A 27,661-nucleotide genomic window follows, 5' to 3' on the forward strand; every position below is an offset into this window, starting at 1 on the left:
GCAGGGAGTCAGCTGCTATAGGATCTCTGTCTGGCTTTGCCATGGACATGCTGTGTGACCTTGGGCTCCACTTCTCTGTGCCTCTGTTCCTCCTGCTGCCGCTTCACAGCCTGAAGCCTGCCCCCTGCTGACATCACCGCACTTCCATCCTGCTAAGCTCTTTTCTGTGTGTTGCTTGAGTTCACACCAGAATGAGTCATTGACCCAAGTGCCTTGCTTAGCAGACTCTTCCCCTACCTTGTCACTCCATTCATTGATTAGCTGCACAATTAGCTGATGGCCTCACTAATCTGTTGCTAAATCTGTGGCTTGCTTAACTTCCCCATTGATTTACTGTGTTATTGAGCCATTGCTAATTCATTGTACATTTACTTTTTTGCCTTCAAGCCTGCTCTACAATTTGATCTGATTAACTGCATCCCTTTCTCCTAACTGTTTCTCTCCCTAATCAACTCATGGTGTCCTTTGCCACTGATTTACTTCTCAACCAGCTCTACCACTCAGTTGCTTACTGTTCGCTTATCTGCCCATGATCATGATTGGCCACTGCTTCCAAATGTGCTCACTAGGCTCCTTTTTTCTGCCTTGTTGTCTCCTTCTCTCCCACATCTTCTATCACCTTCATCTCCTTGAACACCGCATCAGTTCTATCTCCTCTACTCTTGTTTCCTCCTTCCCTGACACCAACTCCACAACGTGACCCCATCCTGTTCCTTGATAACCGCACTCCCATTCCCACAATTCCCTTTACCTCCTCCCCTCCTTCTTCTCCATCTGGAATGCTCATTCCATCTAGTCCATCCATGACTGCCTCATGTCTCACTCCTATCTAGCTCTGCTCGCAAGGAAATCTGGATCCCCCCATTGGGCACTGCCTCTCAGCTGCTGTGTCTTGCATTGACCTCTCGTTCTCTCACACTTCTTGCCCTGAATCATCCCCAAAGAGCATTAGTGAGAGTGTTGGGTTTCTCCTGTCATTGCCAATCCCTTCTACCATCACCTTCGCACTCATTCTTCTCCCCGAGCCACACTCACACTGTGTTCTCCTCTGCCCCTCCATGGAGCAGTCATCCACTGTTCCTCTGACTCTTTCCTATCTACCTTGCTCTCTGATATTAGTATCTGGCTCTCCTCCCCCACCTCGTCTCCTTGAAATCTCTGTGGCAGGGTTTCATAGATCCTAAGGCCAGAAGGGAGCACTGTGATCATCTAGTCTAACCTCCTGTATAGCACAGGCCAGAGACCTTCCGCACAATAATTCCTAGAGCAGAGCTTTCAGAAACACATCCAGTCTTGATTTAAACACAGGTAGTGATGGAGAATCCACCACGGCCCTTGGCAAATTGTTCCAATGGTTAATTACTCTCTCCATTAAAAAGGAATGGACTGCTTCTTTGAGGGACAGTCTGGGCACAATCAAGAAGCACCCTGTGCTGTCTTGGGGCTGGGCATCTCTGTATAAATAGGAAAAGGAAGCTGAGCAAGAGAGAAGGCACTAGAAGCCAAGCTGGCTGCTACAGGTTGTGGGCCACCTCAGCTCCAGGATACTAGCCTGACTTTGATTTCTGACTATAAGTTTGGTTGCTCTGACTCAAAACTGAGGTCTGGGCCTTATGAACTGGGTTAAGCTGCTCTTTCCCCGACCTGGTGGCTAAGGGAAAAAGCCAGGTTGTCTCCTAGAACAGTAAGACAACTAGGAATTCTGCCGGCTGGGTTTGGTTTGGGAACCTTAAAGGGGACAGGTTTTTTGTTAGCTTTTTGGCCTCCCCACTCTGAGATACTGTACAGTCTCCAACTCTGATCCTTGGTGATGTCTTACCTGTCTCTGCCTTCTCACCCTCACGTCTTAATTTGCCTTCAGAGTTGGGTCAAATCTCCCATTCACCAAAACAGCCCCTCAGGCAGCCTTGTCTTCACCATACACTAGTCCTTCTTCAGGCTCTCCATGCCTTAGTTCCATCTCTTCTCCTCTAACATTTCCCACCTGCCCCCTTCTTCCCATCTCTGCACCTCCAATCCAACAGTAGCCATAATTTCTCTACTACTCACTTCCCTACTCCGCTCTCTTTTCTAAGCTGATGAATCAGTGATGGGGTGCAAGAGGGTGCTCTGAGTTGAGACTGTGGGGTTCGGAGGGTAGGAGGGGGATCAGGGCTGGGGCAGGGGGTTGGGGCACAGGAGGGTGTCAAGGGTGCAGGCTCTGGGCAGCACTTACCTCAAGCAGCTCCCAGAAGCAGCGGCATGTCCTCTCTCCAGCTCCTATGTGGAGGCGCAGCCAGGCAGCTCTGCGCACTGCCCTGTCCGCAGGTGCTGCCCCTGCAGCTCCCATTGGCTGCGGTTACCGGCCAATGGGAGCTGCAGGGGCAGTGCTTGGGGCGGGGGCAGCATGCGGAGCCCCCTGGCTGCCCCTATGCATAGGAGCCAGAGGGGGGACGTGCCACTGCTTCTGGGAGCCGCGCGGAGTGAGGCAAGCCCCTACCCCACTCCCCAGCTGGAGCACCAGAGTGGGGCAAGCTCCAGACCCCACTCCCCAGCGGGAGCTCGAGGGCCGGATTAAAACATCTGGAGGGCCGGGTGCGGCCCCCCCGGGCCATAGTTTTTCCAACCCTGTTTTACCCCTTTCTCTCCCATTTTAAAGTTGGTACCACTAACTCCCCACCCTCACTTTCTCCAACCCCTGATTCCTCTTCTCCTCTCCACTGAGCTTCTCCGGAGAAAGACACCACAAATGTATTCTCTCCTCTTTCGCTTCTGCTATGTTGCTTGACAAGCAATATTATTTCACCCTCAGTGGATTCCAAACCCACAATCCACATGGCTTATTTGCAGCTTTTGACTCCCTCCTGAAATCCTCTCCCTCTGCACAAGATCTCACCAGCTTCTTCACAGAGAAGATTGGTGGGCTGGGCTCTTGATCTCTCTTTTATTCCTTGTCCCCTCTGCACTGACACTGAAGTTGTCCCCCTGCTCCCTTCATCTGACCCCTCAACCTGGCCAAGTGATCCCCTCCCCTCCCACCTCCTGCTTCCCCTTATTCCCCACTCCTACACCTCCCTCATTCTCCTCCCTGCTCCATTGAAATTCCTCTCACCGTGATTTCCAGATGCCTCTTCCTAGCCAAATCACTGGGCCTCTACTCCACCCTCATCCTCTGCAACCTTGCTGCTTTTGACATCATTTATCACAGTCTCCTGCTTGAAATCATGGCCTCCCTCAGCTTTGATACTGTCTTCTCCTGGTTCTTTTTCCATTGTGCTTTTCTGACCATTCCTGCAGCATCTCTTGGTTTGTTCTCTTCCTCTCCTTTCCAGCTTTTTCTGGGGATCCAGCACAGGGCTCTGTCCTTGGCCCCTTCTCTTTTCTCTCTCTATGTCATCTCTCTGAGTGATCTCACCCACCCACACAACTTCAGCTACCTTCTCTTTGCTGAGGACTCCTGTGTCTACTGCTCCATTCTTGACCTGTTTACTGCCATCCAATCTCACCTCTCAGGCTATCTCTTGGACATTTCCTCCTGGGTTTCTCACCATCAGCTAAAGCCTAACATGGCCAAAACTGAACTCCTGATCTTTCTTTCAAAACTCTTGCCATTCTTCCCTGTTGAACTTGCCACCGATCACTCAAGCCTGAAACACGAGGGGCTTCCTCAACTCCTTCCACTCCTGTCCTGTCCAGGTGATGTCTGCATCTTGGTGTTTCTTCCTTCCGAATATGTTGAAGATCTCACCTCTTCTCTCTTTCTGTGCAACTAACACTCTTACCCAGGTCCTCCTCATCTCTGTCTTCAGTACTGCAGCCTCCTCCCTATGGTTGATGTAAATAGGTGCAGCTACATTGAGCTACACCAATTTACATAAGCTGAGCATTTGGCTCAGTATTTCCAAAAGTTCTTCTAGGTCTAGCAATCCTCTAATGACCCCCCATGCTGCTTGGGATGTCCTGCAGCAATGTGTTGTTACGGCCCTCTGGATATATCCAATGGGCCAGATAATCCATAGTCAGCTTTTTAGTTTGTACCCATGTTTGTTTTGCACAGTCATTAATGAGCATTAATTAGGTAGTTGGGCATATAGTGAGCTGATTTTAAATACCTGTCTCTGAGAGTGGGTGTGTGTGCGCACGCACAGTCTTTTAGCTGCAAACGCTTGCATGTGAGCCTGTGCAGGGTTAAACTGGAGATGGACATGAGGCTAGCTGACCAGTGGGTCTCTGGAGGGCTTTCCGTATGGTTTTGGCTCTGTAGCCAATGCCTTGGCTATCAAATGATGTATGTTGTATATCCTGCTATGGGGGCATTCCTACGGCCTTCTGTTATGAGATCTGTAAATCCTAGGTGGGGGATATGTGTAGGGCTAAAGGGTGTTCGTTCATTGGTGTTGGTTTACCCAGTGCCTAGAGCAGCCCCTGCAGGGTCTGAGAAAGCAGCCTAGCAGGCCTAGCCCCCAAGCTCCTTGTTTTTCCTTTCTCCCCATTTGGGTTGTCAAAAAGCAGCTCTGCTTCCCTTTGAGCAAAGATCATAAGGAGGAACGGAGCTCCCTGGTGGGAAGGACTGAACAATGCGGCATATTGTTGTGACCCCATTTGGCCTAATCTTCCGAAGATGATTTGAGGCTGCTTAAAAGCAGACCCGATTGGTGTGGCAACCAGCAGGTGTCCTCTTTTACCTCTAATTTAGAAACCAGTTGCTGCGGAAGGTTTGGGAACCTTGTTCGCAGCCCTGTTCCTGAGAGGAACTGAGTGGCATGGAATCGCCAGTGTCAAGATGGGTGTTTTTTTCTTCTTCCTAGTTTAGATGCATCCTAAAGGTTGTGGCCGTGACTCTCCACATACTTGGAATGGCTGCAAACACCAGAGGAAATACACCAGGCATATTCGAAGTAGAGAGGCAGGAGCAACAAGTGTACAAGAGTGTCAGTATTTTCCCAAAAGGAATCAGACAGGAATCCTGGAGTCCTCTCTTTTGCTACTAGCGAGCCAATACAATTGAGGAGGTGACTTACCTCCAGCTCTTTGTGAGCCATAGGGCTGAGTGCAATTAGCCATCTGTCCTTTAATCATCTGATTGGCCAGGCTAAAAGACATCTTCGGTGTCCATGTGAAGGTTTAAATTGTCAGGAGTCCAAGGGAGGACTCTGTGTATCTGGCTGCTTCTGTTCCATCCCCTCTGCTTGGCTCATCTCAGCTTGGTTTGGCTCCTGAACTTCTGGAGTCTTCAGGGAGACCAAGTGAACAGAGACTCCCAACCCAACTATGGGATAGGAAGTATTATTATCCCCACCTTACTGAAGGGAAAACTGAAGCACAGAACAATTTATATGATTTGCTCGAGATCAAACCAATGAGAAATTAAGTGATTTGCTCACTGCATTCCACAAACAATCCCACTCTCCCAATCTCTGATTTCTCTAGAGTTTCTTCCCATTATGTGAATGTTTCGAGGGTATGTTCTGGAACTCTGGAAGAAGACACTAAGCCAACCGCTATTCTCAAGGAGGCAGTGGCATTCCATGAATACCAGTGAATAGCGAGTACATCTGATGTCTGTACCTACTGTTCTGGGGCAGTGTGAAAATTCCCAAGGAAGTGTAGCCAACGCACTGTAACCAATATTCTCCTCCTAAAGCCATTCGCCCTATGTCCATTTCATATGTCATGTCTTCCAACTTTCTTTAAAGTGAATTTCACATCACTGGCAGATGCTGGATGGACAGCTGGCACTGATGTTTTCCATTTATCTGTAGAATGGGGACAGTGTGGACAGCGGCCTGTTAGAGATATGTGTCACATGCCTAACATCAGACATAAGCTATGTACATGAAAGTAAAGGCCTTTCTTGGGTTTGGATTCAAACTTTGCAGCATGGCCTATCGCAACACTAATTCTTCGAGTGATTGCTCGTGTGCGTTCCAATAGGTGTGCGCGCACTGCGTGCACGATCATCAGAAGGTTTTCCCCCTAGCTGTACGCGTCGGGTAAGCTGTGGAGACTCCTGGAGTGGCATCTTTAGGGCAGTGTATATAGGTCCCTGCCGACCCTCCGTCTGCTCAGTTCCTTCTTACTGCCAGTAACGGTCACTGGAGCAGCTCAGTCTCTTGCATTCGCAAGTGCCTACCTAGTGGTTCCTTTTTCTAAGTTGTTAGTTCGTTATATAGTAGTTTGTAGTTAGTTGGACTTGCTTCGGGGAGCTTCTCCCACCCTAGTTTCCCCAGGCACTGGGGCATGCCTCGGTTGCAGGGGTTTAAAGCATGCGAGAGGTGTGTGAAACCTATGCCCACATGCAGTCTGCCCACTGCCTGTCTCAAGTGCTTAGGAGAGGGCCGTCAGACAGATAAGTGCCCAATTTGCAGGAGCTTTAGATCTAGGACTAAGAGAGAGCGGGACTATCGTTTGAAGCTCCTCCTGATGGAGTTGGCCCTCCGCCTACAGCCAGCACCGGAAGGACTCCTCCCGGCATAGAGGATGTCCCGGCACCGAGGACTGGTGCCACTCCCCAACTTGTAAGGTCAGTGCCACCAGGCGGCACCGCTCACAGTCCCCAGTGCCACATAAGAAAAAGACGATGGATAGGGATCGTTCCCCCGTCAAGAAGCCATGAGGGGATTCCAGCGGGGTGCGTCCTCCGGTGGAACACCTCAAGGCCTGGCACCATTGAGTCTGGTGCTGGTGGACTCCCCGACTCGGGAGGATTTGGAAGAAGAGCTCGACTTTCCCTCCACACTGGACACCTACGAGGCAGCACGGGACCTCATTGCCATGACGGCGCAGTCCCCAGTCCTGCAGGCGCGGGCCAGGCACCGTCAGCAGCACCGGCGGCGACACTGGCTACAGCCTCTATCCCAGCACAGCACAGCACGGGGCTGTGGATCCTGCGGCGGCACCACCTCTAGTTCATCACCATGGCAAACCTACGCTGTTATGGTGCCGCTCGCCATCTCCCCGGTACCATCCGGCTCCGCCCTGGCATGGTCTGGCACAGAGTACTCGTCCAAGTCAGACGCAGAGTCTTCTGTCTCTAGACGCAGCCACTACTGCTCCTGGTCCCAGCACTACAGACTGGTGGAATCATTGACACCGGCGGTCACCTGGCTGTCCCAGTGGCAGGGCCCAGTCCAATGGCCCTTTTGGACCCCTTGGGCCTACCATCAGGGTCAGGGCTGCAGGCCGGCATCGGTGGCATCGGTGGCATCTGCACCCTGTGCCCCCCACCCCCAGCAACCTCGCTGGCTCGCCAAATCCCAAGGGCTCCTGAGGACCCCGCTCGAGACAGGGACTCTGGGCTGTCGTGCTCAGGCGCAGAACCCGAACCAGCGCCATCAGTGACACTAGAGCCACCTCCAGTCACGAGAGGCTCCAAGATACCTGACCCAGCCTCCAGAGAGCTAGAAGGGCAGGAAAACCTTGTCCCACAGGCGTCCTCCTCCTCACCAGACCAGGCGGTGGCAGGCACCACCACCACCCTACCAGCAATGGACACCAAGGGACATCAGGACCTCCATAGGAGGGTGGCCCTAAACCTCAATCTCCAGGCAGAGGAGGTCATGGAGGAGTCTGACCCAATGGTGGACATCCTTGCTCCTGAGGGTCCTTCTAGGGTGGCCTTGCCACTCATAAGAACAATCCAAAACACCGCTAAGGTGGTCTGGCAGACTGCAGCCTCTATACCACCCACCACTAAAGGGGTGGAAAGATGCTATTTTGTGCTGCAGAAAGGGTATGAACACCTTTTCACCCATTCCTAACCGGGGACTCTGGTGGTCAATGTGGAAAATCACAAAGAGCGGCAAGGACAGTTGGGTCCCACACCTAAGTCACGGGATGCTAAGAAGCTGGACCTTTTTGGCCGGAAGGTCTACTCGACCAGGGGGCTCCAGCTTCGAATGGCCAACCAGCAAGCGGTACTCAGCCACTATACTTTCAACTCTTGGAGCTCGCTGGCAAAGTTCCAGGAGTTGCTCCCGGCTGACTCACGCAAGGAGTTTAGCATGCTCCTTGAGGAGGGCAGGGTGGTCTCCAGAACCTCCCTCCAGGCCACGTTAGATGCGATGGACTCGGCAGCTCAGATAATAGCCACCTCCATCACAATGAGATGCAGTGTGTGGCTCCAGGTGTTGGGGATACCACCTGAGGTGCAGAACGCAATCCAAGACCTCCCCTTTGACTGTCCGGGCCTGTTCGCCCAAAATACGGATACACGCCTGCACAGCCTTAAGGGCTCACGGGTGACTTTGAAGTCTTCGGGTATCCACACCCCTGCACCTCACAGAAAGCATTTTAAGCCTCAGCCCCCATCCCGCTTCTACTCTGGGCCTCCTAGGCGAGACTCGAAAAGGAGACGGGGCACAAATAATAGGGGGCACCCGCCACAGTCCTCCTCAGGCCAAGGCCAGGGTTTGGCCAAACAGCCCCCTGGCCTGAAGCCAAACTTTTGAAGATGCGCCCGAGGACGGAGCATCAATTTCAGTCTCGGATCCTTACCCCCCCCTTTGTGAATTGACTCTCCCACTTCTACTGTGCTTGGTCCCAGATCACGTCTGATCATTGAGTCCTCAGCACAGCAGGGGTGGGATATTCTATCTAATTCTGTTCCCGCTCATCCTCCCATCCCCCTTCCCTGTCCCTCTTCAGGGACCCTTCTCATGAACAACTCCTCTTGCAGGAGGTGCAATCACTTCTCACTCTAGGGACAATAGAGGAGGTTCCTCAAGAGTTCAGGGGCAAGGGGTTCTACTCCTGCTATTTCCTTATCCCCAAGGTCAAGGGTGGGATCCGGCCTATCCTGGATCTGCGAGACCTCAAAACATTCATAAGGAAAGTGAAGTTTCGCATGATCTCTCTGGCCGCCATCATTCCTCCCCTGGATCTGGGGGACTGGTACGCTGCCCTCGACTTGAAAGATGTGTACTTCCATATATCCATTATCTCGGCCCACAGACGATTCCTGAGATTCGTGATCAGTGGCCAGCACTATCAGCTCTCGGCGGCCCCCTAGGTATTCACCAAGCGTATGGCGGTCGTGGCAGCCTTCCTCCGCAAATGTCAGGTGCAAGTATTCCCATACCTAGACGACTGGCTCATCAAGTCCAAGTCCCAAGCACGGGCTGCAGAGCATGTGTCCCTGGCCAGGGCCATATTCCACAGGCTGGGCCTCACATTGAATGTGCCCAAATCCACACTGGCCCAGATGCAGAGAATAGAATTCATAGGGGCTCTCTTGGACTCCACGCAAGCCAGGGCGTTCCTGCCCGAGCTGCACTTCCAAGCATTCAAGGACATTATCGAAAACTTTTGCTGGTTTCCCACAACCACGGCCAGAAATTGCATGAAACTATTGCGGCATATGACAGCTTGCACATAAGTGGTCCAGCACGCCAGGATACACCTTTGGCCCCTCCAGGCATGGTTGGCGGAGGTGCACAGGCTGGGTAGGGACCCGCTGGACACAATAGTTACCCTCCCCCCCCCATCCTCGAGTCTCTCCTCTTGTGGCTGCAACCACAAGTTGTCTGTGCCTTTGCCAAACCCCAGCCTACGCTATTCCTAGTCACAGATGCCTCGGCACTCGGTTGGGGAGCGCACCTGGGCAATATCAGAACCCAAGGCCTGTGGTCCTACACAGAACTATCCCGGCATATCAAAGTAAGGGAGCCGAGGGCTCTTTGTCTGGCATGCCAAGCGTTCCAGGCCCGCCTGCAGGGTGCATGTGTGTCGGTGCTGATGGATAACACTGCAGCGATGTTCTATATAAACAAACAGGGTGGTGCTCGCTCCTCTCCCCTGTGCCAGGAAACCCTCGAGCTGTGGGATTTTTGTGTTGCCCACTCGATACACCTAGAGGCGTCGCACCTTCCAGGAGCGAAAAAGGAGCTAGCTGATCACCTCAGCTGCTCATTTCACGGTCACGAATGGTCCCACAGGCCGGACATCGCACACTCAATTTTCCAGAGGTGTGGCTTTCCCCACATAGACCTGTTCGCGACGCAGAGCAACAGGAAGTGCCTGAGGTTCTGCTCTTTCCTGAACCACAGTCCAGGCTCCATTGCAGATGCCTTTCACCTTTCATGGATGAGTCACCTGCTGTATGCGTTCCTGCCCTTCCCTCTCATACACAAAGTCCTCCTCAAGACTCGCCGGACGGTGCTTCCTTGATCCTCATAGTGCCAGTGTGGCCCCGCCAGCACTGGTTCACCATGCTGTTGAACCTCTCAGTGGACAGATTGGTGACGCTTCCTGTGTGCCCGACCCTAATCACACAGGACCATGGCTGTCTGCAACACCGCAATCTGGAGCCCCTCCACCTCATGACATGGAAACTCCATGGATGAGCCTTCTTGAGCTTCAGTGTTCGGACCCAGTGAGGGAGGTCCTGCTGGGAAGTAGGAAACCCTCCACTCGTGCCACATACCTGGCAAAGTGGAAGTGTTTTTCCATTTGGTCTCGGCAAAGGGGAACCGAACCACAGCTAACGCCAATTCCCCTTATTTTGGGCTACCTGTTATACCTTAAGCAGCAGGTTTAGCAATATCATCTCTCAGTGTAGACCTTGCTGCCATTTTGGCCTTTCACCTGGGGGCAGCGGGTGGGTCAGTCTTTGGTAATCCCATGGTGGGTAGGTTTCTCAAGGGCTTAGACAGACTTTATCCCCAGGTACGACGGCCTGTTCCCCAGTGGGACCTCAATCTGGTCCTGTCTGCACTCATGGGGCCCCCTTTCGAGCCCATGGAAACCTGCCCTCTGTCCTACCTTTCCTGGAAGTTGGCCTTTCTAGTGGCCATAACCTTGGCCAGAAGGGTCTCCAAGCTCAGAGCGCTGACTTCCAAGCCCCCCTATATGGCCTTTTATAAAGAAAAGGTGCAGCTACACCCTCACCCTGCATTTCTGCCAAAGGTAGTCTCCCAGTTTCCTGTGCACTAAGACATATTTTTACCTGTGTTCTTCCCTAAGCCCCATGCCAATAACAGAGAGCGCATGTTCCATTCCCTGGACGTTAGATGTGCCCTAGCATTCTACATTTAGTGCACAAAGCCATTTCGTAAGACACCACAGCTCTTTATTGCAATCGCAGAAAGGATGAGGGGGCTCCTGATCTCGTCCCAGTGCATTTCGTCATGGATCACATCCTGTATCAGGACTTGCTCCGACCTGGCAAAAATTCCAGCCCCTCTGCTTACGGCGCACTCCACAAGAACGCAGGCGTCGTCCGCAGGATTCCTGGCTCAGGTCCTTATCCAGGACATATGCAAGGCAGCAACGTGGTCTTCCATCCACACCTTCACGTCATACTATGCCATTACCCAGCAGGCAAGGGACGATGCAGCCTTTGGCTGGGCAGTCCTGCACTCAGCAACCAGGTGATCTCCGACCCCTCCCCCAGGGAAACTGCTTGGAAGTCACCTATTAGAATGCACATGAGCAATCACTTGAAGAAGAAAAAATGGTTACCTACCTCTCGTAACTGTTGTTCTTCAAGAAGTGTTGCTCATGTCCATTCCAAATCCCACCTGCCTCCCCTCTGTCAGAGTATTCAGGCAAGAAGAAACTGAGCAGGCGGCGAGTTGGCAGGGACCTATATACACTGCCATAAAGGCGCCACATCAGGGGTCTCCACAGCTGACCCAACGGGTACAGCTAGGGGAAAAATCTTCCAACGATGGTGCACGCAGCACATGTGCACCTATTGGAACGGACATGAGCAACGCATCTCGAAGAACATCAGTTACGAGAGGTAGGTAACCGTTTTTTCACCTGCGCTCTTTAAATGCTAGCAATACACTGATGATGCCCATCTCTACAAATCTTTTATCTCAAGAACAAACCGTACCACTACCCTACTATCTTGGTGCCTGAATGAGGTCTGATCTTAGATGAGGAGCAGCTGGCTAAAATTAAACCCAGGGAAGAAAGAAGTGATGCTATTAGGTAGAGAGAAGCACGTGAGAGTTAGCCAAAAGCCAAACCATCACTCTCAACAGAAAGCATTTGCCACACTAGTGTCAACACAATATGCAACCTAAGAGTTCTCCTGGCCTCCTCTCAGATTCTAGGTGGCCAAATAGCAACTATCCTCTTCCCCCTCAAGCTGGCTAGAGACTTCATCCCATCCTGTCAGGCACAACCTGGTCAAAGTGACCCGTGAGTTGGCTCCATAGGATGTCAAAGTTAGTTTGAATTCCTAAGTTTGGTCTTCAGAGCTCTTATTAGGTCATAATAACAACCCAGAGACTGTTTCTCCTTCATGACCACAAACTCCTGAGAGACCTGCAGTCATCAAGTGCAATGCAGTTCTTACCGGATCGCAAAAGGCTGGCAGGAGCTGGAGACAGAGCCATGTCTGTTTAGTGGCCTTCCACGAGAGACGAGGATGACCACAAACCTGCCTGCCTGCAGGACCACAGGCAAGAGTCACCTCTGTTTCATAGTCTGCCAGTAAACATTACTGTGGTGACGTACATTACTACGTAAAAATACAGAAACTCCTCTACTCTGTCTTTCTTTACAAGTGGGGGGAGAATATGCAGCAAGAAAAGCTAAATTCTAGCCAGCCCTATCCTCTTCTGAATGTGAAGAGGAGAAAAGACTACGACCTTGTGCTGATCTTTTATATACATTAAGCATTCTGATATCATGGTGATGGGCAGAGTATAAATACTGGGATGGGTAGTGTCAAATCATGGAGGGGGGCAGAACATTGAGTTTGGATGTGTTGGGGGCAGATGATGAGCCTGAGCGTAGACTCTCCAATGCAGATGCCCTGGGAACATCTCCTTGTTGGGTGCCTCCTGTTTGAAATCCCGTTTTGTTGTTTCGATGCCCACTCTTGGTGCTGGAGTTCCAGTTGGACATGTCTCCTGCAGGCTGTAAAGCTTTGAAAGTTCATTCTCTGGGCTTTGTTGCAATAATCTAAAATAACTTATTGACCTTCAGTTTCCTGATGGAGTTGAGTTAAAGGCCCAAGGGGCACAACAGCAGGGAGGGTTCTTGTTTGGTTTGTAATTTTAAAAAACCAAGAGAGATGAGAGCTGTCTCTGGTCTGCCTTTAAAAACAACTTTAACCCTTTTAATTTAATACCGTTTTTGATCTGTGTTTGATATTGTTTCACCTGCCTTCAAGTAGGAGCTGTAGATGCTTCAAATGGATTGGAAGGTTGTCCGTGTTTCCTCTAGCCTCTTGAAGGGACCAGTATCCTTGTCAGAAATGTGATTTCTTTACAGTGGTACACTCCACTGACTCATGCCAGATATTACCTGCTCCGTGGGTAGCAACGTTATGCTAGAAGGACTGGTTTCGGCTCTCCTGCAACAGACAAAGAAGAGACTGGAACAAGAAATTGATTTCCTCCATTATCTCCATTTCACTGATGGGGAAACTGAGGCACAGAAAGCTTAACACCAACATTTCCAGACGTGGCCATTGAATTTTGGATTAATTTTCAGAGGCCCAACCTGAAATATTTTGGGTCTGGTTTTTCAGAGGTGCTGAGCACCTGGAGAATCCCCTGATTTCATCTTGAGTCTCGGGTGCGCCATGCTTCCACAAATCAGGCCTTGGGTGTGGCCCCTTCCGAAGAATGTTGTCTGTAACCTCTCTGTGGCTGAGCTTCGCTCTCTTTAGAATTGGAATAACACCCGCCTCTCATATAGCAAGCAGCCTGCTCTTGGAGCTGTTTTTAGCATGGCTTTGATGCAGCGTCTGAACCGGCAGCTTTCTTGGAGCATCCTGGAAGGGTGTTGAGCTTTCACCAGCTGTTAAGTGAGAGGTGACAGGGAGCTGGCTGCTGCCCTACCACTGCATGTGTGAAAGGGGGGAAGGCAGCAGTCAGTGGCCATCAGCAGTGGCACTGTGGCTTCTGATGTTTGCTGTGTGGTATTGTCCGTGATTTCACTAGCTCAGGCACCGAGGGAAGTTCATCAGCTCTTGGTTTTATGAATCAGATAGAGGCAGATTTCCCTGCAGAACTAATATCACACCCCGTTCACTCCCATTTCCTTTTGTGCAGTACTAGAGGTGGTTGCAGGGCAGGATCAAGTGGCGTGGGGAGCTCTGCACTTGAGTAGCAGGGGCTGCTGCAGTCAAGATTGAGGACAGAACCATGTGGGTTCCCAGGACTGCAATTGCAGGGGGTGCTCCAGATCAAGACAGATGGATCAACAGAGCTGTGGGAGAGCAGCAGCCAAGGCTGTCTAAAGCCCCTTTTGTGGGGAGAACAAACATTTCCCCCAGAGCCTGTCTCCCCTAGACACGCAAAGCTAAGATGCAGTGCATATCGCAGTTCCGCTGCATGGTGTGGGGTGAGTTGTAGAGGGGTTGTATGGGGGAATCTCCAGTCCTGGGACATGCTTCGTGCCAGCTCCATGAGCAGCCATGCGGGCGTGTGTACTGGGGGGCCAGGTGTCTGTGGCAGTGATGTGGCCTGTGCACTCTAGCTGTGGTTGGGGAGTGGCGCTGTAAATGCTGTACAGGTCATGGGGCACGATGAGGACCCCTGTGTCTGGCACCCAGGCAAAAACCATTCACCTGGGCTTTGTGCAGCAGCTTCACACACTGTCCCTCACTTCACTGTGATTCCTCTAGGAATCATTGTTTGAAAAAGGTTGCCCTGCTGTTGCTATTGACCCCCTGGGTTTTGCTAGCCTGGCTCAGCCACCTGTTCCTCAGCTGGGGAGCCCTGCATAGTATCCCCCATTTCATTATTAGACCAAGCAGCCAGTTCTGGGTCAGGAATCAAGAAGGCTAAAGAATCACGCAGGTCTGGCCCCCTTGGCGTGAACCTTCTGGGCTTTAAACATTGGTGTTTGTTCATAATGATGCTGTGCCAGGGGCAAGGCCGCCCAGAGCTGCCCTCCCTGGGAGGTGTGGGATTTTGGGCCAGGCCAAGGTTTTCAAGAGCCGGCAGGGCTGTTCTCTGCTCTGTCTGGTGTGCCGCTCTGCTCCCTGCCATTCAAACACAGAAATGTTTCCTTCGTGCTTGTGATAGTCATGGGATTAACGGAGCAGTAGAAGAGGGGATGGACTTGTGGACAGAGCGCTGGCCTCGGGAGATCGGAGTTCAGTTCCTTGCTCCACCACATGCTCCCCGTGGGACCCTGGGCAAGTCACTTAACTGCCCCGTGCCTCACTTCCTCCATCAGCAAAATGGGAGTTGATACCTCCCTACCTCAGAGGAGGAGGGATAAAATCCAGCCACAAGAGGCAGTGACAGTGCTGTAGAGAGACTCTCTCAAGGAGTTTATTCTCCATGGCCCATTTGCTTAGCAGAGTGGCTTCTTGAGGCAGCTAGTGAGGGCGGAAACCTGTCTGCTAGAACCTAGACTGAGACCCCCCAAACTGGCTGTACACTGTCTGTGGTCACAGCTGTCAATCAGGACTTTACAGTGGATATGAGCTAGTGATGTAGGAGTGTCTGTATCCCATCCCCTGCACTGTTCATTCCTTTATCTCTTCTTGCTGTTTAAAGTCCCCTTTCCAGCACCGTCACCCTTTCTTGCTGTTCTGTTAATACAGCTTGTGTCCTTTGTCCCTTCTGCTTTCCAGGCCCTGCAGCTACAGAGCAGGGATCATGCTGCAGCGAGTTGGCAGAGGCTGTCTCGGCATTGGGCTATTTGGGGACATGGGTTTGAGCCTGTGCTGCGCATCCCAAAATAAAGTTACCAGTTATTTTAAAAGAAAAAACAACCCGCCTGCCGTCTCCGCCCCCAAATCGCAGCATTGCCATCAACAGTCAGCCCCCTCTGCCAGGCAAACCGTAAGAGATGTCAAACAACACAGCTGCTGGGCGGGCGAGGTGTGGGTGTTAGTCAGAGCGTCCAGCTGTTCTTTCAATGTGGAGTCCATCCCCCCAGGTCCCCTGAGCCTTGCTGGTTTGATCCTGCATGGTACCAGTGTGAGTCTTCTCCTGTTTGTGCCCTCCTTCCGCCCCCAGTCCAGCTCAGCTGGCACCTGCGGGTTCAGAAAGGCATGCTTCAGCGAGACTGCCTCTTCCAGCAGCTGGTGCAGAGCTGGACTCATTGGATCGCTGAAAGCCTTACAGTGGGCTAGTGAGGAGGGAGGGATGGGGGACTGTGGCCAAGGGTGAGGGGAGCAGCAGGGGTGGGAAAGTTGTCTGAAATCTCATGAAGTAACCTCAAACTCCTCTTCCCTTGCATTTCTGGAAGGAGCTGCTTGATCTGTCTTTTCTGGATTACCTGAATCACTCCAAGAAGTGCTGAGCATATGCTGAGGACTCTCACAGCCACTCCCCAAAGCTGAGGCTTTCAGGCTCAGCAAGTCCCTGGTTAGAGCAGTAGCCGGGCCTCTGCGGAGCCCCCCTTGCTCGTGTCAGTTACCAAGTGCTTCAGTAACAACAGCAGAGGAACATCTGCTTCTCAGGGCCCTGCGAATGAAACACAGACACTGGCCCAAGTTCATCCCTGCGGCAAATCCATTGAACGCAGCGGGGTTCACACCAGGATTTAATTTTACCCCATCTCTAGGCTGGTGGGAGAGGAGCTGAGTCCTTGAGGCTTCTGCACAAGTTTCAGCTTGTCCTGTTGAAGAGAGTTTGATTTGCTTTGGCTTCCCTTCCTCGGAAAGATTGCTTTAACCCTCTGGATGCTGGCTGTCGCAGAGAGAGTCTATTTCATTGGCTTCATGGCAGGACAGGCTACACAGGTTAAAGCCCGAGGGTTTACCTGCACTAGCTAACATGCCTTGTCTTCACTGGGATTGTAACACGTGCTAGCTTAACATGGGTTACAAATACAACTTTTTTCCTGGTGACGACACAGCCTCTGTGCATAGGACAGATGTAACTGTCGGAACGGGGTAGGTGGGGTGGGCTCCATTGACATTGGTAGCAGCTCATCAGGTGTTAAGCTGTGCTGATGTAGGTTGGCAGGGTGTGATGTAGCATAACCCAGTGTACTGGCAGCTCTGGGGAAAGCCGCCTAATGGAATCCTAGCTAATGTCATTTGGGGATTGACTTGAAAGATCTGCAGCGAAACCCACGGGAATCTAGCATTCTCCCCAAATGCAGCATCCTCTATCTTTGCTCAGCTGAGCACATTGAGCCAGCGAAGGTTGGCCCTGCCCCATAACTAGCCCCCCCCGGAGGGTTACTCTCTGAGGAATCAGTGTGTTCTGAAACACTCATACTGAAAACTAGGATTGATTTTGTTATCTAACTGGAAATGCTCTGGGGTTAAATTTGCACAGCTGCAGGGCCACAACTCACTGTGAGTTCAGAGTAGAATGCATCACCATTCCACCCCAAGGAGAACACAGGTAGGGCACTATACGATGAACAGGCTGCTCTGAACCTTGCGGCCTCTCCATGGGTCCAGAGCAGAGATCCTCAGCCTCTTTTCATACCACGGCCTCCCTGTGCAGCCACTCACTGAAATTCTTCTCAGATGACTCCCACAGTCCTTTGCATGCTCTTGTGATGTTTGAGAGAAGAATGTGGAAATGGGCATGGTGGTTTGGGTGGTAACTCCAGGAGCCCAGTCCTGTGATGAGATGAGCATCCTCTATTCCTTTGACTATCTTCTCTCTCCTCTACCCTGTGCTGTCCATGGTATTTCTAAGGCACCTCTTGTGATATCTCAGTGCCCAGTTGATGGGCGTCAGCATCTTTCAGCATCTCACTGGTTCAGGCCCTGGTGTCTGAGATGGACAAGGTCCAAATGACTGGATTTTGGCCTGAGACCAAGGGTAGAAGTAGAGTCACAGCTCCCTTCATTGTTACAAGCCACTGACTGGGAACTGCTGGTCAAGAGAATCACACTGAGAGATGGCCCTGTGATGTCGTGGTGCTTGCAGAGTGATAGGATGCATGGCTAACGTGTGCCTGTGCTTTCCTTCAGGAGAGGAAGCTGTGCGCCCATCCCAGGCTGGAGATCTACAAAGGAGACCGCATCTATTTCGTGTGCCCCCTGGCACGCCAAGGGGACTTCTATGTGCCGGAATTTAAAGAGATGGAGTGGAAGAGCAGAGCAGCAGAGACAGATGATGCACAGACAGATATCACAGGTACCCGAAGGGCACATGCATGTTTCTCTTGCTTTCCTGTTGAAGTCAGTGCTTTCCAGAGTTGTCTGGATGCAGGTGTCCCCAGGCCCCTCTGAGGCAGTGATGCTATATGGACAAAGCAGACACAGTGGAGGGGGAGGCTGGTGATTTTACCCCTCCATTCACTGAGCAGCTGGAATTGAAGCATCTTGTTTCTTTAAAGGAACAACATCCATTAAGTTCCAGCAGCGCCCAGAGCCTGTAACACAATTACTCCTGATTTCAAACAAGTCACCTCCTATCCCTTAGATTGAAATAAGTGTCGATCTTGTCACCCACTTGACCCCTGGGGTATAGGCCACATCTTGCATAGTACATGGTCATACTTATAGTATCAAATAAACAGTAAGCTAGTCTCAATTTGAACTATTATGGTGCTACTGCCCTACTTATAATAGCATTATTTGGATTACTGCAACTTAGTCGTAGTCACTTTTTGTCCTCACGTAGCTCTGTCTTGAGCTCTTGTGCATCTGTCATGTTTGGAGTCCTGAGTAATTAAACAACAACTTTCTAGAGCCAGCACTTGAATGATCCAATGGCACCTGCTTAACGAGATCTGCTGAAGTCTCTGTGTATCTAGAAAGGAAGTGATTGTAGGGGCGTGACAGCAGTGCTACGCTCTCCTATCATGGCGCTACTGCTCTTATAACTCAGAATGCGAGTTGCTCACCCCATGTGCCCACACTTTAGTGGAACCAAAATATATGTGACTCATAATTGCTCTCTATAAGCTGCAAATATTTTACATTGGGACATACATTAGATGGTACACTGTCTTGTGAAATACTGTGAAAGCAGCCCCTTTTGCACATTTCAGGTCAGATATACTTATGTAATAGCATTTAAAAATGTGACATACTCTTTATGTATATGTCATATACACGTCTTTTCCACATGGACAGCCTTATGATATTTTTCTTTTGCACTTCTTTAATTTTGAATTTCTTTCATTTGTAATCACATGTACCATAAACACGAAAAGGGGAAGCTGTTTTCTGAGATCTTTGTTCATTCAGCAGTACCAATATCAGGCCGGTCAGAGTCCTGGCTCTTGCACAGTGCTCTCAGCTCTTCCCCATTTCGTGTAGCTTTACAATGGGCTCATCCGTGATCTGATCACATGACGCTGTAATGTAACATGCTGTTTGGACCAATGCAGTATTTTGTTGCACTGGACTGGCACTCTTTTCTATAACTTTAGGTGCGTGTGCACAGCATTGGACCGGTCAGATTTTTATAAACAGACACATTTTTGTGCACATTTAATTGTTTGCTGTGATTACATGTGAGCATTTTTGTCAATATAGTTTCAAAAATTGGGGTCTGTATTAACTTGGTGAGATAATGTGGAGAAAAACTCTAGTGCATAGACCCAAGGGGCAGAGTTAAGGTGTTCAGAGCCTTCTCTCTGAATTACCTGACTTGAATTTAACATGGGTTTTGATCACTATTATATGTGGTGGGCCTAGCTTTGATATAGCTATAGAAAAATAGGGATCTCTTTATGTAGAGAGAGGGAAAATGAGAGGGAATGGTCCCCAGAGATGGTTAAAATTCCTCTTGCTGGCTAGTGACTGGGCGAGAAGGAAGTTACTTTGCGGATTTCATGTCATGAGACATTTGGATTTTCCATATGTGAGTTACGATGCAATGCTGTCCACCCAAGTCTGCAGAGAGCCAGCCTGAAACAACGGCCTTGAGAGGTTTAAATTGCCTTGAATGTAAATGTCACTGTTTACTTCACTGCTGATCATTTGATCATAAACAATAGTGGGACTGTGGGTGGAGCTGTGCTATGTTGTGGGGGCCCTGCCCCTTTCACACCCATTCCGAGCCCTTTTCAGCCCTGTTCCATGTGATTCTATAATGTCAAAGAAACCCAAAGCAACTGTGACACCATTTTAACCAGTAGGATTTCAGTGTGTGAACAAGAGCAGACCAACTGCATGATGGTTGGCTGAGTTACCACAGAGGTCATAACCCCACCACACATCTCTCTGATGTCACCATCTCACCAGTGTTAGCATAACTGCCTTGAAGTCAAACTCTTAAGTCAGCTACTAGAGTAATGGGGCCATGCAAGTAGCAGCTGGATAGAAAACACCTCTTCAGGGAGGAGTGCTAGTGGCTTGGAGAGACTTTTATCTCTAGCTTGCTGCTCGGCATCCAGTCCTGGTAAGCAGCGACCAAAAATGGTTTCTCGTTGATGGCTGTTCAGTGACCAGTGTGAAATGAATTGTTGATTTTAGGCCAGTTTCTAGTGGGCAGGTGACCGCATCAAACAACCCCCAGCACATGTGGCCTGCTTGTTGGCAGTCACAGTAGAGAGCCCAAGGACTGAATGGGCTATGGGGATTGAACAACTAGCTCACTCCTTGAAGGGGTCCCCCCAGGTGTGGTTTGGGGCCCATTCATGGGGGACGCCCGAACTGCCATTGACCGTGCTGTTCCTGTTGTGGAGATGGAGTGGCCTGAGCTGCCAATACATCACCTGTCAGCAGCATGAACGTATAGAAAGAAAAAAACCACAAATAGGCAATTCTCAGGTCTCCCTTTGGCGCTGCCCGCTGGCTATTAACATTGCATTTGGATCCAGGGAGCGGGACATCCCTGGCACTCTCTCTGTTCTTCTGACAGCTGAGTTAAAGTCAGGCCTCGCCTGTGAGTTGAATAGAAAGGTTTCTTTTTGCTTTTTTAAAAAATGTTCTCCCTCCCCCCCCCCCCCCCCCGCAAGCTGTTCAGAGCAAGTTCATCCCAAGTCATGGCTTCTTCAACCACATACCCTGGAGGGGTCAGGAATATAATGACCCACCAGCTCCCAATGTTTCTTTATTCATTTTCTCTTGATTTCTGCTTCCTATTTTCTGGTCATGTGGGTGTTGTGGGGAGGCCACAGTGGCCCAGTTCTGACCCACAACTTTGTTTTCTCACACTTACACGGGTTGGATCAGCACTTGACCCTCAGATTGCTCTCTTGATTCACCTAATTTTGTAAAGGTCTCTGTAGAGCGGTTAATGTCGAAGGGATCAGCTGGCGGCCTGTTCCCCGCAGGGGACCTCACTTCTCGGGCCAGATTCTCAGTGGGTATAAATCAGTGTAACTGTCGTGTGTATATCGCTTTATACCTAGTTATCCTTGGTTGTGTTGTATGTATATCAGGTGGTAGCTGACCACAGGATGAGCACGGTCAGTGCCCTTTCCTTTGGGCCCAATTCTGTGAGATTCTGAGCATTGCCTGAGTGGTGTTGTGCCCCTCCTACTCTCACTGAGGCAAATGGAAATTGAGGGTGCTCAGCACTGAGCAGGGTTGGACCCTTTCTCATCACCCTCTACTTCCCTTCCCTCTTCTCATTCAGCTGCGATTCTAAGGCCAGGTCACTTCTGGATCTTGGGATCATCTGGTCCAAAGCAATTAACAGACAGCAAGATTTTAACATACCCCCCTTCCAACCCTCCTCCTGGGTGTTTAAAAAACCATGTCGTTCAGAATTAGGCAAAAGGAAATTCGCAGAGTGTCTTTTTTTAAACCTACTTTGATTTCAGAACAGCAATAATACTTAATAATACCCTGCCCTGATACAGGACCTTTTGTCTTCAGTTCTCCTAGCTCTTTACAAACAGCTGTATTAAAAATTCCCACGTCTGTTTGAATTAATGATTTCATTTGTGAATTTCCAGCAGAAGGCTCTGCCATTTCCCCACTGACTTTTGATGCGAACGGTGTCATTCAAAACCCAACGACCTGTAGATGTGCAGCAAGAGCTTGGGGTTTTGAAGTTGAGCGGTGATCCTGTGACCTTGAAAAAAAAATCACAGCTGTCTATCATCTTTTCTCCTTATCGAGCTGATCTCTGAGGTGCTGAGTGCCCTCCACACTGACTGACATCAATAACAGTGGCGGGTGCTTGGGAGCTCACTGGATTTGGCACAATGTGTCTATTTAATCTGTCTACACACTGGCAAAGACTGCCTTCCTCTCTGAGGCTGAAGCGCTCAGCATATACATTGAGCATACTGGGAGGAATTGGGGTGCTCAGGCACCTATGTGGTTCAGCACCATTCCCTTCCCCGCTCTGCAGTTATCAAGGTCATTGGAAAGACGGAATGAGACTGATGACTCTCCAGGGGGCCAGTGTCAGTCACAATTAGCTTTGTTTTTGCTTAATTATTTTCAAGGGCTTTGGCACCAGTTATGGGCCCTCAGAGCCCTCACTCCAGCCTTGCCTTCAGCGGGACACACTCTGACATGAGCCTGTTGCCACAGGAATGAACAGAAGGTCAAAGCAAACAAAAGTACCCCCTTGCTGTGGGTGAAAGGAAGGCTGTGCTTTCTGGAGTGACTGGAGACTGATTCTTGTTGGTAGGCTCTGCTGATGAGCTCAGATGCTGCCTGTGATCCAGCTGCATCTCTACAGTCATACCTGCTGCCTATCTAGCCAGAGTGACGGGCGATCCAGGGCATCCTGTGGTGTCCCCTGGTGGGAAGTCACCACTTTCAGGGAACTCACTTCTAAGATGGAAGCTGTGGTGGTACAGCATGGCTCTGCCAATGCCCCTCAATCCTGACCTGCCCCCTCCTGCCCTGCTGTTCCAGTCCTGGGCTCCCCCACACTGTCTGCTGCTGCTCCCCAGTCCTGACCTGCAGCACCCACTGCTATGCCAGTCCTTGGCTTCCCTTAAGCAGAGACTGGCAATAGACTCAATTGCTTGGAGGCTTTGTGGTGTGTCCAGGGAGTTAAACTGGAACCAGCCAAATCTTCTCGTGTTTCCTTGACCCGAGGCAGGGTTTGAACACCAGCCCTGGCTGTGGCACTACGTCTGCCACCCAGCCCCTCGGGATCATTCCTTCCTGTATCTTCCCTTTCTCTTTCCACAGAGCTCTCCAGTATCTCTCCACCCAGCCCCTGGTGCCAGAGGAACCTGCTCGGTACCCCGCCGGTGTCACAAGACATCGTCTTTAGAGGCGGGCTGCAGCTGCAGCTCCTGCTGGGGAGGGGCCTGGGCAAGGCCTGGACTACCATTTCCAATACCGTGTGCCACCATTTCAGCCTGACAGGCTGGGCTGCGGGCACCCCTGCTGCTCCGCCTGCCCCTGCCCATCTCCTGGTGCCTTTTGTGCGGGGTGTGAAAAGCTGTGATTAGCTGCGACTCGCCTGTTATTACATTGATCTATTATTTAGCACGAGATGCAATGAATATTTGATAGGGCTCAGAGCCTGGCTGTGGGGAGAGGGCCAGCTCGCTGAAAGGAAGAATTATGGATTAGGTTCTTATGCCACAGCGGGAGGCCGCTGAAGCTGGGTGAATCCTCTCAGCTCCCAGGTGGGATGCACGGAGCTGTGCTTCACTTTTTAACCCTCGCTTGCCCAGAGTGGCACAGGCCTTTTGGATGTTCCGGCACTTGCATGCCCCTCTGGCTGCTCGGCCCAGTCAGTGGCGGTCCCCTCTCTCCGGGCCAGTGAGCTCTTAAAAGAGGGAGAGATTCCTGTGACGCAGGCACGAGCTCGATGGCAGCTGGAGGCGGTTACAGTTAGGTGGCAACAGCAAGACTCCTGCCTCTCCCTCAGACTAGTCGATCTTAATTCCATCCCCATAGGGACCATGGCAGGGAGAAGGACAAGATGGAACCTGTTGGACCTTTCCCTTTTCTGCCTGCTTATTCTGCACGGATAACAAATGTTGGTGTGTTTATGACTTATAACAAGCTCCCCTTTCCTCCTAACGAAACAGCCAAAGAAATGAGGAGAGTTTCCACTAGCACTAGTGGAGGTGAACCAGTGATAGCCCAGGAGTTAAAAACATTGCAGATTCCCTGTTGTACCCATGCAGGACACACACATGGGATGGGCTGCAATTCCTAAGGGGATTCTTAGGTACCGTTATATCTATGAGGTATGACAGATTTGGTCAGTACGTGGATGGTTGAGCACCAACTGCAGCTTGGGTGCTGCAGGGTGTAGTGAGGGTGACCCGGTAGGAGGCATTCTTCCCTCGGGATCTGTACTGAGCTAGCGTCCAGTGTGGTGGTAGGGGTGCCGTGCTCCTGGAAGCATCGTTGTTTGTTTGTGTTACCGAAGTGGCTAGGATTACTAGACACAGACCAGGAGCCCATTTCCCCTTTTTTCTGTCCCCGCTCTTGATCTCTGTCTCCCCAGTCCCTAGGATGATCTCTGTCTCCCGCGTCCCCTTCATGGTGGGATGGTTCTGGCCTGTAGACTGCTTTCATAGTGTCCATCAACACCAAATCTGCTGCCAAGGGGGATGTTGTTGTTGTCTGTTTAGTGTGCATGTACGGGAGGGAGAGAGTGTTTCTTGCCGGCAGAAGGTGCCAGATTGAGGGCCCCAGTGAGTGAAGCTCTCTGTTTTTCTCCTGGACACGTACAAGCTGGGCAGCAACAGTGTAAACTCCCCGCAGTGACGGGCCTCAGTCCTGATGTGAAGGGCCCACCTGTGCTGCTGACAATGAAGTTTAGTCTCCCTGGACCATGCAGTCCTTGGCCTCTCTGCTCGCTTGGCAATTAGTGTCACTGCAGCAGGGCTTTCTGCGGGCGGCTGCTCCTCTGCTAAGAACTAAACCCAGGCCCTGTGTCTCTTGGAGGGAAGTGTTCAAGGAGTGGCTCCCTGTCAGAATCTGACAGCGTCCATGGCAAAACACTGGCCGTTCCCTTTTCCTTTCCCCTTTGTGACGGGGCAAGGCCAGATGGCTATAGAAAAGTAGTGGGAGATAGATATATTAGCTCCAGGCTAAACAAATCCCTGGTACCAGGATAAGTTAAATGGCAGCTGCTCCAGGTCAAATAAGACACCTGAGGCCAATTAAGACCTTTCCAGAAGGCAGGGAGAACGCTAGGTTGATTGGGACACCTGAAGCCAATCAGGGACTGGCTGAAACTAGTTAAAAACCTCCCAGTTAGTCAGACGGGTGTGCATGTCAGGAGCTGTGGGAGGAAGTTGTGCTGTTGGAGAGAATGAGCAGTACACACTATATCAGGCACAAGGAAGGAGGCCCTGAGGTAAGGGTGAAGTGGAGCTTGAGGAAGTGGGGGCTACTATGGGGATGTAGCCCAGGGAATTGATGAGGAGAGGCTGAGGGAACTGGGATTGTTTAGTCTGCAGAAGAGAAGAAAGAGAGGGGATTTGATAGCTGCTTTCAACTACCTGAGAGGTGGTTCCAGAGAGGATGGTTCTAGACTATTCTCAGTGGTAGAAGAGGACAGGACAAGGAGTAATGGTCTCAAGTTGCAGTGGGGGAGGTTTAGGTTGGATATTAGGAAAAACTTCTTCACTAGGAGGGTGGTGAAACACTGGAATGCATTACCTAGGGAGGTGGTAGAATCTCCTTCCTTAGAAGTTTTTAAGGTCAGGCTTGACAAAGCCCTGGCTAGGATGATTTAATTGGGGATTGGTCCTGCTTTGAGCAGGGGGTTGGACTAGATGACCTCCTGAGGTCCCTTCCAACCCTGATATTCTATGATTCTATGAATTGTATGTGTCATGTTTCTAAAAGGTCAGCTACCATAGCTGATACTATTAGGGTCCCTGGGCTGGAGCCCGGAGTAGAGGGCGGGCCCAGGCTCCTCCCATCTCCTCCCCCTGCCCCTCCATTCCCCCCCCCCCCCCTCAGCCGCACGATTAATCACTGAGACTGGGAGACAACAGAGACTGTGCAAGGGAGGATAGCTTCTCCTCACCTCCCTCACTGGCTTATGATGAAAATGACTCAGTAGACTGTGACCCTTGTCTCTAGAGAGAGAAGGGTTACGTGGAGGGTCACAGTGAGCCTCTGAGGCTAGCCAGGAAACGCGGGACCCATGGAGACAAGGACAGAGCTTTGTCATACCCTTTAGAAGCCATACAGTGTTTTTCTTCTGCTGAGAGCTGTCTCAGCCCCACATCAGCCAGGGAGGTTCAGGAAGATGATTCTCTGTCAAACCTGCTTCACTCAGGGCTGTGCAAATCTCCCGCACAGCACAGCTTACTTAGGGGAGATCCTCCATCCCAGGAAAGAGCTCCCCTTACAGTCAAACATCCTAGGCAGGGGAAAGGAACCTGCAGCATTGGCTGCACTGGCAGAGCACAGTAATAGGGCATCCTCTCTGCTGGCGTCTGAGCTCTCATCTCCTCCAGCACTTTCCAGTCGTTGCACCAGTGGTGGTAGCTGTAGTGACGCACTAGTGTAAACAGGGTGTGGGAATTTCATCACCATGATCCCACATTGGTAAGAACACCTGTGCTCTGTCTTGTCCATTCTACACTGGTTTATGCCCTCCGTTGCTAGCACTAGTGGAGGTGAACCAGTGATAGCCCAGGAGTTAAAAACATTGCAGATTCCCTGTTGTACCCATGCAGGACACACACACGGGATGTGCTGCAGTTCCTAAGGGGATTCTTAGGTACCGTTATATCTGTGAGATGTGACAGATTTGGTCAGTACGTGGATGGTTGAGCACCAACTGCAGCTTGGGTGCTGCAGGGTGTAGTGAGGGTGACCCGGTAGGAGGCATTCTTCCCTCGGGATCTGTACTGAGCTAGCGTCCAGTGTGGTGGTAGGGGTGCCGTGCTCCTGGAAGCATCGTTGTTTGTTTGTGTTACCGAAGTGGCTAGGATTACTAGACACAGACCAGGAGCCCATTGTGCTAGGCACTGTGTCAACACAGAACAAAAAGATGGCCCCTGTTCCAAGGAGCTTACAGTCTGAGCGTAAGACAAGAGATGACAGATGGATACAGGCAGATGGGGGAGTGTCATCTTTTGGAGACTTGGAGACCCATTAAAATATCCATGCCACTTTTGGCAAGAGTAAGAATGTTGATTTTTTTGTCCTGGCCAAATTGCAATTAAATAATTACTCTGGCATCCCAAACACCCTCACTCACTCGATAATTTCAAAAGAGAACTTATCCTTCACTTCCTCTGCCAACAAATGCTGGAGAGTGTAGCTGGTGCAGAGTGATTGCCATATTGCACCCCAGAGCTGACTGCAGCTTAGGGCTGTGCAAAGCATTACCTCTACATTGGGTTGTAAAGAGCTTGGGCATCCAATTCTATAAATTGGAAATTAACTTTGGAGGGTTCAGATCCAGGTTCTAACATCATGGCTGATCCTTATCTTTATCATTGGGCAGATCAAACCCAGGCATCTCTGAAATGTGGTGATCCAGATCCAAGCTTTGCGGCTCAGACCCACTTCTAATATTACTATAGTATAAACTTGTTATAATAATTACCCATGTCTCCTTGGGTCTCCGAGGTTCCCAGTGACCACAGCCTGGAGATCCCTTCATAATCAGAAGAGATCCATCACTAAGTTTACACCAAGCTGGTCTGAAACTCTCTCTCTTTTTAAATAAGAAAATCTTCTTTTGGTGCCAAGTTCTTGGTTTGTGTGTCCGCTGTAGTGGCACATCTGGGCACCACTGTGGCCTGTTGGTGTGATGCCACATCTCTGGTTTCAGTTGTCTTTGGAGAAGCAGAATAAATAACAGCGTGTCTGGCTTTCACTTGGTTGCATCTCCACACCCAAACCGCCACATTTTGCAGATAAAACTTTCGCACCCTGCCTGAAGCGGCTTCAGTGACTGCGTCACAGCTGGAGCTGGGGAAAGCGCCGAAG

The 27,661-nt window shown here is 50.7% G+C and overlaps 1 protein-coding gene across 2 annotated transcripts in view; it reads left to right on the top strand.

Moving 5' to 3' along the window:
* TEX264 (testis expressed 264, ER-phagy receptor) overlaps positions 1–27,661 on the top strand; it is a 128,720-nt gene that overhangs the window by 84,297 nt on the left and 16,762 nt on the right. For both annotated transcript variants that reach the window (XM_077822676.1, XM_077822677.1), the window contains one exon: positions 17,840–18,005. In XM_077822676.1, the coding sequence (XP_077678802.1) occupies positions 17,840–18,005 (166 nt within the window). The remainder of the gene's footprint in view (positions 1–17,839; positions 18,006–27,661) is intronic.

This window comes from Eretmochelys imbricata, chromosome 7 (genome assembly GCF_965152235.1).
Source record: "Eretmochelys imbricata isolate rEreImb1 chromosome 7, rEreImb1.hap1, whole genome shotgun sequence".
Classification (NCBI taxonomy): Eukaryota; Metazoa; Chordata; order Testudines; family Cheloniidae; genus Eretmochelys; species Eretmochelys imbricata.